General features: G+C 48.2%; 1 protein-coding gene across 1 annotated transcript; it reads left to right on the plus strand.

Moving 5' to 3' along the window:
• The first annotated feature begins 1,636 nt into the window (after window positions 1–1,636).
• Window positions 1,637–11,024, plus strand: mdc1 (mediator of DNA damage checkpoint 1). Its single transcript, XM_037274859.1, has 12 exons — window positions 1,637–1,704; window positions 2,128–2,270; window positions 2,558–3,115; window positions 3,202–3,265; window positions 3,340–4,184; window positions 4,366–4,428; window positions 4,808–7,437; window positions 8,053–8,157; window positions 8,236–8,418; window positions 8,479–8,604; window positions 8,795–8,905; window positions 9,807–11,024. Exons 2-12 carry the CDS (start codon window positions 2,141–2,143, stop codon window positions 10,002–10,004), a joined length of 5,013 nt encoding a protein of 1,670 aa, XP_037130754.1. The 5' UTR covers window positions 1,637–1,704; window positions 2,128–2,140; the 3' UTR covers window positions 10,005–11,024.
• Window positions 11,025–13,045: the final 2,021 nt, after the last annotated feature.

Genomic DNA, 13,045 nt, shown 5'->3' on the forward strand with positions numbered 1-13,045 from the left:
CTTTCACCGATTCTTCAAGATGATATATTTGGTCAGAATGTTTGCTGTTTGATGTGATCTCATAAGATAAAATTTTTCATTAATCTGACCTGCAGGCACTGAAGTGATGGAGACTGTTATTCATAATAATAGTGTCGTATTTTATGAGAATCACTGATAGCAGTTTTTTAGTGATTTTTTTTTTTAATGCTGTTAATAAATGCATTTGTTTTCAAAAAACTTGTTTGGAATATCCATGCTTTACTACCTACTAAAGGTCAAAATCTTTTATGCAATGACCTTTACAGGTCGCTTATATTACTTCACACAAACACTACGTCCATCTGCTCCTGGTTCGGCCCTCCGGTCCAAATTTAGAACCCAGTTCGGCCCGCGAGTCAAAAAGTTTGCCCACCCCTGGGTTAGACACATTGAACAATGATGGTTACTTAAAGTTACTGATATCTTGTCTTTTCATTACTAAGATCAGATTCTGCGGGTAAAATTGCAATAATAAGGTGACTTGACTTGGACTTGTTCTATTTAAGGACTTGACTTGACTTGCCCAAGAAAAAAATGACTTGGGACTTACTTGAGACTTGAAGGTTAAGACTTGAGACTTACTTGAGACTTGCACATGTGTGACTTGGTCCCATCTCTGATATATACATACATAAATATATACCGACCATATTGATCACAGTGCAATATCTTGTCACAGTGCAATATCTTATCTATTCGGAATCTTTCCTGTGCAATAATCGGGTTTCCCATATCCCATTTCCACATGTACATCATATATGAATATACTACTGCCTTTTCTACATATTTTATATGCTTTTAACATTGTATCTTGTGTCCTCTAATGCTCTTTTATTTAACTTTGCTTTTTGCACCAAACGGAGCAGCGCTCAAATTTCAATGTACTGTGTACAACGACAATAAAGGTGATTCTGATTCTAAAATAAGTTAAATTGGGCAATTTCCCACAGTACATTAAGTGCTACGACACAGTGGTTCAGAATCATAGATTTAGTTGAGTTAAAGGCTCCCAAATTAGTGTGGTGGGGGTAAGTTGATTTCCTGGCTCCGACAATGCATTCATGGACTTCAAGGCTTGCAGCCGTGAGAATAAAATGAGTGACTTTGGCACGCATGGGCGTCGTTTCCAGTGGCAACGGAGCGGATAATCGTATTAAGTGTAAATATATCTGCGTTTCTACTTTGCCAGTAGGCTGCATAACGAACGTGACAAGCAAGCAAATCGACCGCAGAGATCGCGGGCATTTGATATCGAGCACAAGTAAAAATTACATCCATTCAGACAGGGCAAAATATAATAATAGGTTTTTACTAAAATTCTCTTACTACAAACAAACTTATCTTGGTTAAAAAAAACAGCAAAATATACATAGTGACCGAAAGACTGCTGGGATTGGCTCCAGCACGTCCGCGACCCTCGTGAGGATGAGCAGTTCGAATGAATGAACGACTCGTGTTTTCTTGCCGTTTAGCTCGAAACATAGTCTGATTCCTGATTTCGGTCCGATCAGAGACTCGCTAATTGAGAAGGAAGTACAAATGACCAATGGATGTGAAGTTTATATGGCGTCTCAGTCATCCTGACCAATCACATGAGGTTTTGTGACATTCTAGTGGGCGTGACCTCGTACGACCCGGAAAATTGTTAAGATCTTTTCATTGAGTGGAGTAGAGTTGTGCGAGGTAAGTTTACACTTCACACTCGGACGATCGATATTACAACTCGCACACGTTCTACGTTCATATTTATCATTTAAAGTGTAGCGTTTGCATTGACATGACTTAGAATCTGCCTTATAAGTTTTGGGCTGTAGCCATCCAGTGACGTTTGAGTCCTAAACTCACCGTATCCGTTTGTTTGCTAACGTAATGAAAGCGCAGGATTTTTTGGGGGTGGGGGGGTGTTCAGTCAGAACACAACTACGCGCAGCAATGTGCATAAGGCACAAAAGGTTGCAATAAGCCGGATCATATCTACGGATAAGTTTCAATTTGGCTACACTCACGCTAACGTTAGCCTCGTAGCATCGCGTATATGATGGGTGCCTGAATGTACGAAGAGGAAGGTTGCAATAAATAGGATGTGAAATGTTTGATGTTTGACAGACGTCCTCGAGGAATGGACGCCACTCAAGCCGTTAACGACTCCTTCGAGTCAGACGAAGAGGAAAATAAAGAGAAGGCAGACAATGGGCGGCAACCTTTAGCCAAGCTTCGCATCTTAAAGAATGACCACCTTCCTGAAAGAGGTGAGAAGCAGGCCAGTCGCCATCAGGCAGGGAAACTTGATGGGCAATGGATGGGGTCATGAGCTTTTTTGCAAGACAACTCTCTTTTTTTCCCCCAAAATAAAACCTTGCTCCTATCTAGCACTGGCAGTTTGACACAACGGTCAATCCTAATGTGCATCAGAAAGAAAGAAAATTGTTTGCAAAAAGGGGTATTTGTGATCTCAATGGGCTGTCTGGGGCTTCCCTAACCACTTTACCGATCCTGTTAATTTGTTGTAAATTGGCAACGCACTTCCCGTCCACAGAATTTCCCCTGTTCATGGGGGATAACGTGCTTGGTCGGGATGGTTCCGCCTGCACGCTGCCCCTGCCGGCGCCCTCCGTGTCCAAACGGCACGCCTCCATCCGCATCACCATCCATCAGAGACCAGGATCCCGCAGCGGAGTGAATGTCGAGGCCGTGGTCCGGGACTTGGGCAGCATGAACGGGACCCGCATCGGTCGCGTCAAGTTGATCCCCAACATATCCTACCCCCTCAGCGAGGGCAACTCTCTGGTCGTGGCTGACATGCCATGTCAGTACCTCGGCATCGGCGAGGTACGCCAAGACGTTGGGGGCTGCCCTGTCAGTTTACAGGGGGAGTCGGTGGAAAAGAGAGAAAGCTGCGAGGAGAGTGCCAGCTGGGCGTCCCGGGCTTCGGCTAAGGTTTCACCACCGAGTCAAGTGAAGAAGAAACCTACACAGAAAAGCTATTTGTTCCTTGAGACTCCAGTCCAGCTGCGAGGAACTCTGGTCCCAGAGTCAGAGTCGGACTCTGATGGCGAGAGGCCGGGAAACAGAGAGGCCAGGCGCAAGCTTCAAGGTATGCTTATGATTTGTAACTGGACAAAGTTTTTTTCAAATCCTCATCTTGTGTCGATTCCATCATACGTTCCTGGATGCTTACAGGTTCTGATTCTATGGCCACCTGCTCAACCTTCTTAAGTCCCACAAACCAAATAGTCCCTGAAAGGTATATTTGACTGGTGTCTAAACTGCACTAAAGCTGCTTGCACATGTGAACATGAATCTTTGTCCTTTGCGTAGTCCCCACTGTGAAGATGGAACACCCATCACGTTGTCATCATCTCCCAAAGACAAGCCTCACATACGTGTTGCTTTCAGCAAAGCCGAGCCAGGCGCAGATGCCGTGGGACAGCGGAAAAAGGACACGCTTGCCTCTGAATACCACAGTGACGGGGAGGGGCAAGCGGGCGTGGTGGAAACTGGCCAGACACCAGGAAGGGAACAGCTGAAAAGCAAGGCCGGCTTCACAGAGGACGACTTGGCGCAAGTGTCCACAAGCGCCATCCTTAAATTGAACATGGACACGGAGGTGGAGGACGCTGGCCAGGTGGACGCTGCATGCTTTCACATGGACAGTGACACAGATGTGGATGAAGATGACACAGGCGCCGCAGGTGCACCTCCCACACGGCCCGAGGGAAGTGGCGCTTGCCCTCACGTGTCACCCCTGGATAAAAAAGACCATGCGGCGCCTCTGCTCGACAGTGACACAGATGTCGACGAGAAGGCTGACGACAGGGATACGGGACCTTCTGGGCCGGATGCGATGGGGCCCGCTTGCCAATCAGATGACGAGCCGGCCCTCGCTCTTAACGCGCAATCAAACGTGACCGATTCAGCCGCCAGATTGAACAACGGCCATGCGGCGCGAGCTGCTCCTCAATCGTCAGCTGTCCCCTCCGCACCCTCCTCTGACGTCACTCGGTCAGAGTCTGATGCGGACAAGTCCAGTGCATCCCCTGCTGACTGGGACACTGATACCGATGCGGAAGAAGAGAAAAATGCCCAAAGTCTTTCAGGGATAAAAGCGTCCGCTTTACGGTCTCCACATCTGCAAAATTGCTCAACCCCCGTGCACCTGTCAGGTAAACAAAATGGAACAGCGCAGGATTAGCTAGATCTGTGCCATCAAATAAGACAAGAGCTGTCTCTATTGTTGTGATTGTGGACTTGTACGGCTCAGGCAGATCTGAGAATCCTTGTTTTTGTATGGTTCATCAACAGCCAGTGAATGTATCGTTTTGTTTTCCATTTGGATCGTTTCAGAAGGACAAGTGGAGGAGATGGAAACCCAAGCCTTTCTTAAACCCTCTCTGGAGCCATTTGAACGTGAGTTAGCGTTAAGTAGTTCACAGTTTGAAGTCCTTCTTTCCCTCAGGGCCAAAGGATTCGGCTTAACTTATTCTTTTGCCGTAGCCGTTTGGATGATCAACTGTCGAAATATGTGCCGTATTGCCTCTACACTGCCATGTCGTACTACTCGCATAGCAAAGACAGCTAATAGGCTCATGGTAGCCGTTTGGATGATCAACTGACAAAATATGTGCCGTATTGCCATCACACTGCCATGTATTACTACTCGCACAGCAAAGACAGCTATTGGGATCGTGGCAGGCAAGCTTGATGTAGTTTGGGTTAAAAATAGCTTAATTTTTGCATGTTTTCAACACGATGCTTGAAGTAAAATGCAATCCATTCCATTACCTAGGTGGTTTCTACGGTACGGTAAGATCTGCAGCCGTTCCTCTGTGCTTTGACAGCCAGGAGGAAGAGGAGGACTTTGCTGTGGCCAAGACGCAGTCCTTCGTCCTTCGGCCCAGACGGCCAACCCCAAGCCGCGACGTTGACGCATTGTCCGGCGAGGACACCAATGAGCTGCCGAGCGGAGGAGCGTCTTTCCAGCTCGACTTGTCTGACGGCGGCTACCAACAGAGTGCGCCCCAAGCCCGGGCCTGCGTCTCGGATACCCAAGCTAATAGCTCCAGTGCAGACGGGATAGCATGGAGCATGGAGCCTACCCAAGCCTACGAGGCACCACAGGTAAATGTTGCCTTACAAGAAACGCAGGCCTATGCTTCAGAGCCCGATAGTGAATATGAAGAAGAGCCAAAGGAAGATGCTGAGACACAAACTTTTGACTCTTTTTCCCTTGCTTTGGCGGAAACCCAACTCGCAGCTGCTTTTCAGGAAGAGGATCTTTCGACGACAAACACTCCCTTCGCCCCTATAAATCCAAACCGGACGGCCAAAACAACAAATGTGAGCCAATGTCATTATGTTGCTGTGACCATTGCTGGATCCCAGCCCAGGTGTACAAGAGAAGCCGTGCAATCTGTTCCGGTGGTGGGAAAAACAAACTCAAAGCAGCCTCAGCTAGAAGAAGCAACTCAAGCATTTACGGCCACGGTCATGGTGGAAAAGCAGGCCCGGGCTGCAAGTCAAACGGAAGATGAGCCCATTCTTGATGAAGCAATTTGGAGTGGTCGCCGTTTGGCTGCTGATTGTCAGCCTCTGGGTATAGCTGCCACTCAGCCCATGGCTACAAGTGCAAGTGACGATGAGGATGCGAGTCCACTTTTGGGTGCCGGAAAAGTCCAGGAAAGTGATGGCACAAACTGGCAGCACAGCAAAGTGCAACTCGACAGTTTGTGTGTTACAACCCAGCCTCTGACTCAAAATGAGCACCTGGACAGTGATGATGAAGACTTCACTCCAGCCTTCCATGGAAGCAAATTACAGCTTGATCAAGTGAGACAAGCCTATATAATTTCTTACACTTTAGCTGCTAATCATCCGTTCACCAGCGTAGCCCTGACCCAGCCCACGGCTTCGCGTGTAACTGACATTGAAGACTCAATCGAAGAGGAGCCACAACCCAATGCCAATCGTTCTGTTGGAACGCCACCTGCAAGTGTTGCTGCCACCCAGCTGATGGCTGCAAGTGAACATGAAGAGGAATGCTCCATTCGAGTCTTGCGCGATCCAGATCCAGGGAAGAACAGAGCTGAAGGCCAAGAGGGCGGCAATAAGCTCTCGTCAGGAACTTCAATGCAAGTGGAAGAAAAGCAGACTCGCCCTAATCTTGAGGAAGATAAATCGGGCCGCGGTCAAGACAAAAAAGAGACTCAGATGCTCATGAATTCCAAAGTTCCTTCAGCTGGAACTCAACCCGTGTACACGTGTGAAGATGAGCAGGCCGACGGCATGATCTTGAGCCCTGGAATTGTGCGAATCAGAGAAAAGGACGAGCCAAGGGAAAAAAGACAAACAAGAAGCTACAAAGCTAAAGGAAGGCTGGCAGACTCAAGGCCTGCTGCCAGTGAGCTTGAGGAAGGGGCCACGGGCCAGCACTCTGAACTTCGAGAGGTCCAAGACAGGAAGCAAGAGAGACAACAAGGTAGAAATGCACAGAGGGAAAGGAAGGAACGCAAAGAAACCAATCGGTCAAAAACGGTGGAGGATCAAGAAAGACATGAGGAACACAAACCGGATCAAGCACCTCAACCAAACCTAGAGGCAAAAGCAGAGCCCACAGCAAGAGCCCGAAGAGCAACAAGAAGAACCATCCCTGTTCTTCCCCCAGAAGATGTCCCGGCTAAGAGGACCAGATTGCGCTCCAACTCTGTCAGCTCCGAGGTGTCCGCTTCAAGCGGCCGAGGGAACAGAGGCCAAATGCCCAAGACGTCCAATGGTACCGAGCAGGACGGTCACGGCACTTCTCCCCTGGGGGCGTTTACCAGATCCAGCTCCTCAAACTCCCTCGTTCCGGACATGTCTTGCGACAGCCTCGGCTCTTTGAGCGGAACAGGAGGCGGACAACGAGGAAGTAGGCGCAGAACGAAACCCAGGCCCAGTACGGTCCCACCTGTCTTCAGGCAGAATCCCGCTCCAAGGCCTTCGCAGAGGGGCAAGAAGGCAAACGTGTTCCTTGCTGCGCTTTGTGATGAAAAGGATGAGAAGCCAAAATCAAAACAGGCAACTGCCACAACGAAGCGTAGGCGAGCAAATGAACCCTTGTCAAGGGAGGGGAACAACTCCGCTGGTGAATCTCCCCTACCAAAAAGAAACATCAGGGGCAAAGTTCACAAGACTGTAAAAAGCAAAGCCTTCGAGGCTCTGGAAACTCCCCTGGGCAGCGATCAAGTGGAAGCCAAAGACCAGGCGGGAGGAGCAAAGAGAGTGTTGAAGGCAGAAGTGCAAGATGAGAATCCCGTTTCAGTCCAAGCCAAGAGAAGAGCCAAAGCGTCGTCTGCTCAGAGGGACAGCAAAGCCAAGGAATCACCGCCTGACGCCGCCTGCCAGGATGGAAATGTGTCATCTTCTGGTGGAGGTGTCCAGGTAGTGCTTTTTTATTTTTCATCGGAAAAAACTGAAATACTCGTAGTGCCCACAACGTTAGGCACCTGTGCCCAGGTAGTGCCATCTGTGTTTTTGAATTTTCATTGAAAAAACTAAAATACTCCTAGTGCCCACAATGCTAGGCGCATGTGCCAAGATTTAACATTTGCAGCAGTGTAGTACCAACCAATGGCAAGGAATACTTAGTCCAGGTCAGATTTTGTTGTTTTAAATGTCCATGGCCAGTATCGGCATCCTTCACGAGTACTCGATACCTTGAAATAAGGACAATATTGTTATTGGTACTTGCCCGTCCGTAGTCAGAGTGTATGCTAGCGCCCTACTATTGTCTGTTTCCATTGTGCTGGCATCCCTAAAGTTGTGGCGGCAAATGGAATGTTAATTGCGTAGCATCAATCTTGAGTGCTTCTTCCAATTCGTCCTTTTCAACCGATGCGCTTCAGTCAGCACCACTCAAAGCGTGACACCTTCCTTCCTTCCTTCCTTCCTTCCTTCCTTCCTTCCTTCCTTCCTTCCTTCCTTCCTTCCTTCCTTCCTTCCTCATTTTGTGGTAAGTGAATGGCGTACCGATCATCACCCTCCTTTTTTCCCTAGCCTCGCACACCTATCGGCAGCAAGAGGCAAACGCCAGACGCTCGCATGAAATCCTTTCCTGTGACAGCGAGGTGCCGACCGCCTGAAGCGAGCCGCACGTATAAGGTATGTGCATCCGTGAAAGATAAAATGTTTGCCCATTTTGCCTTGGGCGGGTATTGAGCTGGTATGTGGCGTGCTCAGGTGCTGTTCACGGGTGTGGTGGACCTAACCGGGGAGAAGATGCTGGGTCGTTTGGGAGGCTTCCTGGCCAACGGCACCGCCGACATGAACTGCCTGGTTACCGACAAGGTGCGCAGGACTGTCAAGTTCATGTGCGCTGCAGCCAGAGGGATCCCCATCGTCAACATATGCTGGCTGGACGAGGTCAGTTGCCAAACGAGCGGCAAAAACAGAAAGTTTCCTACTCGTGTTTGCGTGTCGCAGAGCGCTAAAGCCGGGAGCTTCCTGCCGCCCGACGCCTTCATCGTCAGCGATCCGGAGCAGGAGAAAAAATTCAATTTCCGCCTGAGGGAGTCTCTGAGGCTTGCCGGCAGCCAGCCTCTCTTACAGGTGCTCTCGCTCGTTCATTTCTGAGCACATTTCTGTTCTCCTCTTACCGCTCAGGTTTCACATCCCAAACAACTGAGCCGCGTGCTGCTGGCCGGCCGCTGACTCGTGTCAGGAATAAAGCGAGCAGCCGAGTCATAAAAAAAAAAGCCATGAGAACATGGACGTGATTTTGCTCGGCGTTCTCTTCCAGGGCTACAAGATCCACGTCACCAAGTCGGTGCAGCCCGAGCCAGCCCAGATGAGCGAAATCATTTCCTGCAGCGGAGCCACATTCCTCCCGAGGATGCCTTCCTCACACAAGGTGCCAACTCCTCAAGGCTCTTTTGTTCTTGGGCTGGGTAACTTTAATTCTGTTAAATGCCCCATGTTGAGTTTTAGGGTGTATTCAGATCAGAAAAGTCTTTAAGTCCGCTTGTTTGGTCTGGGCCAAAAGCGGACTTAATTTTTTTCGTTTGGTGCGGTTCCCATTCAGACTGTACAATTTGCAAGTGAAGTATATTTTGTAAACACATCCACGCTTGTGACGATCTGTGCTACCATTGGACAGCAATGACCGAGCAGGGCGGCACACAGAGCACAGACCTGGAAATGGAGGAAAACGTGCAGTGGCTTGTTAAGACCAAAAATGCACATCTATCCTGGAGTTGGTTCAGATCTACGCTATTTGTATTCACACCTGAAGCAAACCGCACCAGAGTCTATTTGGAAGCGAACCGAGACCACCCTAAAAGGTGGGGCTCGGTCCGGTTCTTTAATCCGCACCAGGATTCGTTTGCGTGTATTCACACCTGCATAAAAGGTCTGGGCCAGCGTTAGAATTGAACCCTGGTCTTTTTGAAGTGGACCAAACACTCTGGTCTGAATACACCCTTACTGTCAAACTAAATACACAAGAAAAATAACGACCAAACCGTACAACTTCATCTTGGAAACATTGCCAGCTAATGTTAATGCAAGAACATTGTTTTAAAACGGCAAATATTAGCTGTCTTGTATGTTTAGAATTATTCTTTTTTTTTTTTTAGATAGACGGATAGATAGATAGATAGATAGATAGATAGATAGATAGATAGATGGATGGATGGATGGATGGATGGATGGATGGATGGATGGATGGATGGATAGATAGAGCAATTCTCTTGTATTTTCAAAGGGACCAAAAAAAAAAAAAAAAACTGTTTTGTCTCCTCCTTTGTCATCAGCCTCACACGGTGGTGATCTCTTGCACGGAGGACTGGCCGCTGTGCCGCGCGGCCGTCTTGGCGTCGCTGCCGATCGTCTCGGCCGAGTTCGTCCTCTCTGGAATCCTGCAGCACAAACTGGACTTTGATGCTCACAAGCTGTCCGACCCGCCGCCACGGCCCAATGACGGCAGACGGCGGAGCAGTCGGCTCACGTAGCCTGCGGAATACTGTAACAACGTGGACTCTTTGAAAAAGAGACCGCAAAGAATTGACAGCATCAGAGCTGAGCACAAAAGGTTGTAGGCCTTCCAAGAAATGTCAAGTGGAAGCCACCTTTTGCGACATGTGTCGAATAGTGTTTGGACAGCAACGACGACTTTCAACGCAGCGTCAGGGAGGGAAAAATATTCAAAACATTCTGCCTGTAATTCTTACGTGTTAAGGGACCAAAAGGAAGGTGTTTTATTCAATCTGATTTTTTAAAAATGAATCGTTCATTAGAATGGTATTCTGCTGGCCTCCCCAAAAATCCATATCAGCAAAGACGATTGCTTGATTGACTTTCATTTTAATGATTTCCCCTTCTTTTTTTTCGTATGTGTGCCGGCTTTTCCAGGCGATGTGAAGCTTGACATGGCGACCGTTGCTTCCAGCGCTTGCTTGCTTGTTGGCGTCTACATTGGACAACAACCGCAGCCCATAATCGCCTGCTTTCGGTCGCCATGTGAGTACGTTTTAAAACAAGCCGGATGGGAATAATGAGCCATTTATCCCCATCACCTCATCCTCACCATGCTGAGTGGGAATTAGCGGCACTTCAACGGCTCGTACCACCTCAGTTGAGTCAATCATGTTTGCGGAGCGCAACAATTTTTTAAAAAAAGTACTGGGAAGCCGTCCGGCTGGATGAGGCAAAGGCTCATGTTTCCTGGTATCCTTTTTAATATGCTGAGATGATAATGAGCGTAGCAGAGTGTCCTCCCATCTCCATTAACGACCGGACAACATTCCATTAAGGCCTCATCTTCTCCTCTTAGCTCCTCAGAGCAGAGTCGGCAGCTTCTGTATTTGTAAGAATCCGTTTTCACTCGTCATCAGTATCTTGCATGCGCTTTGTCCTTGTCCGTCTCATCAAATATATGCCTTCAATGCTCATCAGCGGCAGGGAAACACGTGTTGTGGGGTTTGAGGTAAATTAACTGTATAACAAGCAAATCCAATAAATGCTCAAATGGCTTTCTGTCTGTGGGGGAAGATAGCTACTTCAAAGGATATTTGAACAAGCCAAGATGAAGTTATTAATGCTCACATTTTCATTGCTATTTATGCCTTATTGAAGTTCCCCAAGAGAATATTAGACAGGACTGAGGACAGTCACTCGTATCAATACCGCTCCCATATTTACATATGAATAAATTGAGTTTTTGAGGGAACAAGAACCGTATACAGTAATCCCTCGCTACTTTGCGGTTCACCTATCGCGGCCTCGGTCCATCGCGGCTTTTTATGAAAACAAATATCGTGGCTATATTCGGTGCATCGCGGCTTTTCACGGTATCACTTGGAGCGCTGGGCTTTGTCTGCCCATATGACTTTACAGCACACTATTGGCCGGTAGGAGACCAATTGGCACGTGTTGATCTGTATTCTTGACGATGATTGGCTTAGAGCTGTAAGAGCAGCTCTAACCAGGCTTTATCTCAATCTCCTGCTACGTATCCACTCGTCCACTTCGTTTGTGTCAGCAGAATAAGCTGCATCTCTGATTAGCGCTTTTTGTCACAAACGAGGCAGGACAACCAAATGCAACATGGGCTCTTTATTTGGGGAAAGTTTAAAGTCAACAAGGAGGTCTGGATTGCCGGCAGAGCAGGACTACGAGGCAAGCTGACAAGCCGGTCAGCGACCTCGCGTCATCAGAGAAGTGCACAGCAAGCTTTTTAAAGTTATTTGAAAAGTTTCTAAAGATACAATAAAGTGTTTAAAAGTATAATAAAGTGTTTAAAAAATAAAATTATAAAAGTCTTGTGCGGATGCCCTTGCCCTGGACAGTGGGGGCGCGTCAGCCGGTCAGCACGGTAAGAGCAGAGCGGAGCCGTTGCGCGTTTATCTTTAAAACAGTGGTTCTTAACCTGGGTTCGATCGAACCCTAGGGGTTTCGTGAGTCGGTCTCAGGTGTTCGGCAGAGCCTCCACTGCGGTGGTCCGAATACACCTGATTTATCGTGTAAATTTGTGATAACGCATATCTGAACTGGTCTCGCAAAGCACTTGCCCGCTGAAGACCCCTCCACACGAGCAGGCCCTGTGCCTCTCTGCCGATAGCGTGAGGCGGTGGGCCCAGACAACATCCCAGGTCGAGCGCTGAAGGACTGCTCTGAGGAGCTGATGGGTGTCTTCACGGACATCTTTAACATTTCCCTGCAGCAGGCCATCATCACATCATGTTTCAAGGCTGCCACATCATACCTGTGCCAAAGAAACCTGCTCCATCCTGCTTCAATGACTACCGCCCCGTGGCACTGACACCCATCATCATGAAGTGCTTTGAGCGGCTTGTCATGGAGCACATCAGATCCATTCTCCCCCCCACCATAGACCCTTTCCAGTTTGCGTACCGAGCCAAACGGTCCTCTGAGGATGCCATCTGCTCTGCCCTCCACTCAGCCCTCACCCACCTGGAGAAAAGAGACTCGTATGTGAGATTGCTGTTTGTGGACTTCAGTTCTGCATTCAACATGTTAGGCTACGGATTTTAGTTATTGATCTGACTCCAAATTGCGATCAACACTTAACACAAGAATTATGTCCAAATCCACACACTGTCGCACCTAACAATTTTGCGAGTTCGTTCTGTCAAAGAGAAGACCAGTAGATCAATGAGGCCGAATTTACCAATTGTTTAATCCTGACAAAGCAAGCTAATACAGGCGCCTGGGTCCCTCACACTAAGATTCGTGTGTTCTTGTGACCATCAAGAGACAACACATTCTTCCGGGTTGCCCAGTTTTAAAGAAACACAATATGAATATTCAAGCATGCAAAATATTGTGTGGTGATTGGTTGATGGTCATCCGCTGCTCGTTTGGGGTTTTCCGCTGCTCAGCGCAAGTGTCTGGTCTCAGTTGTGGGCGGTTGGGTCTGGACCACAATGACGAGTTGTTATTTGCGTTCCTCACCGGCCTTGAGATGTCCTCCCTGTCTGGACATCCTGTTCCACAATACTTTGTAGAAAACAAATTCATGTAGCCTGCACAT

This window comes from Syngnathus acus, chromosome 16 (genome assembly GCF_901709675.1).
Source record: "Syngnathus acus chromosome 16, fSynAcu1.2, whole genome shotgun sequence".
In the NCBI taxonomy this organism is placed as follows: domain Eukaryota; kingdom Metazoa; phylum Chordata; class Actinopteri; order Syngnathiformes; family Syngnathidae; genus Syngnathus; species Syngnathus acus.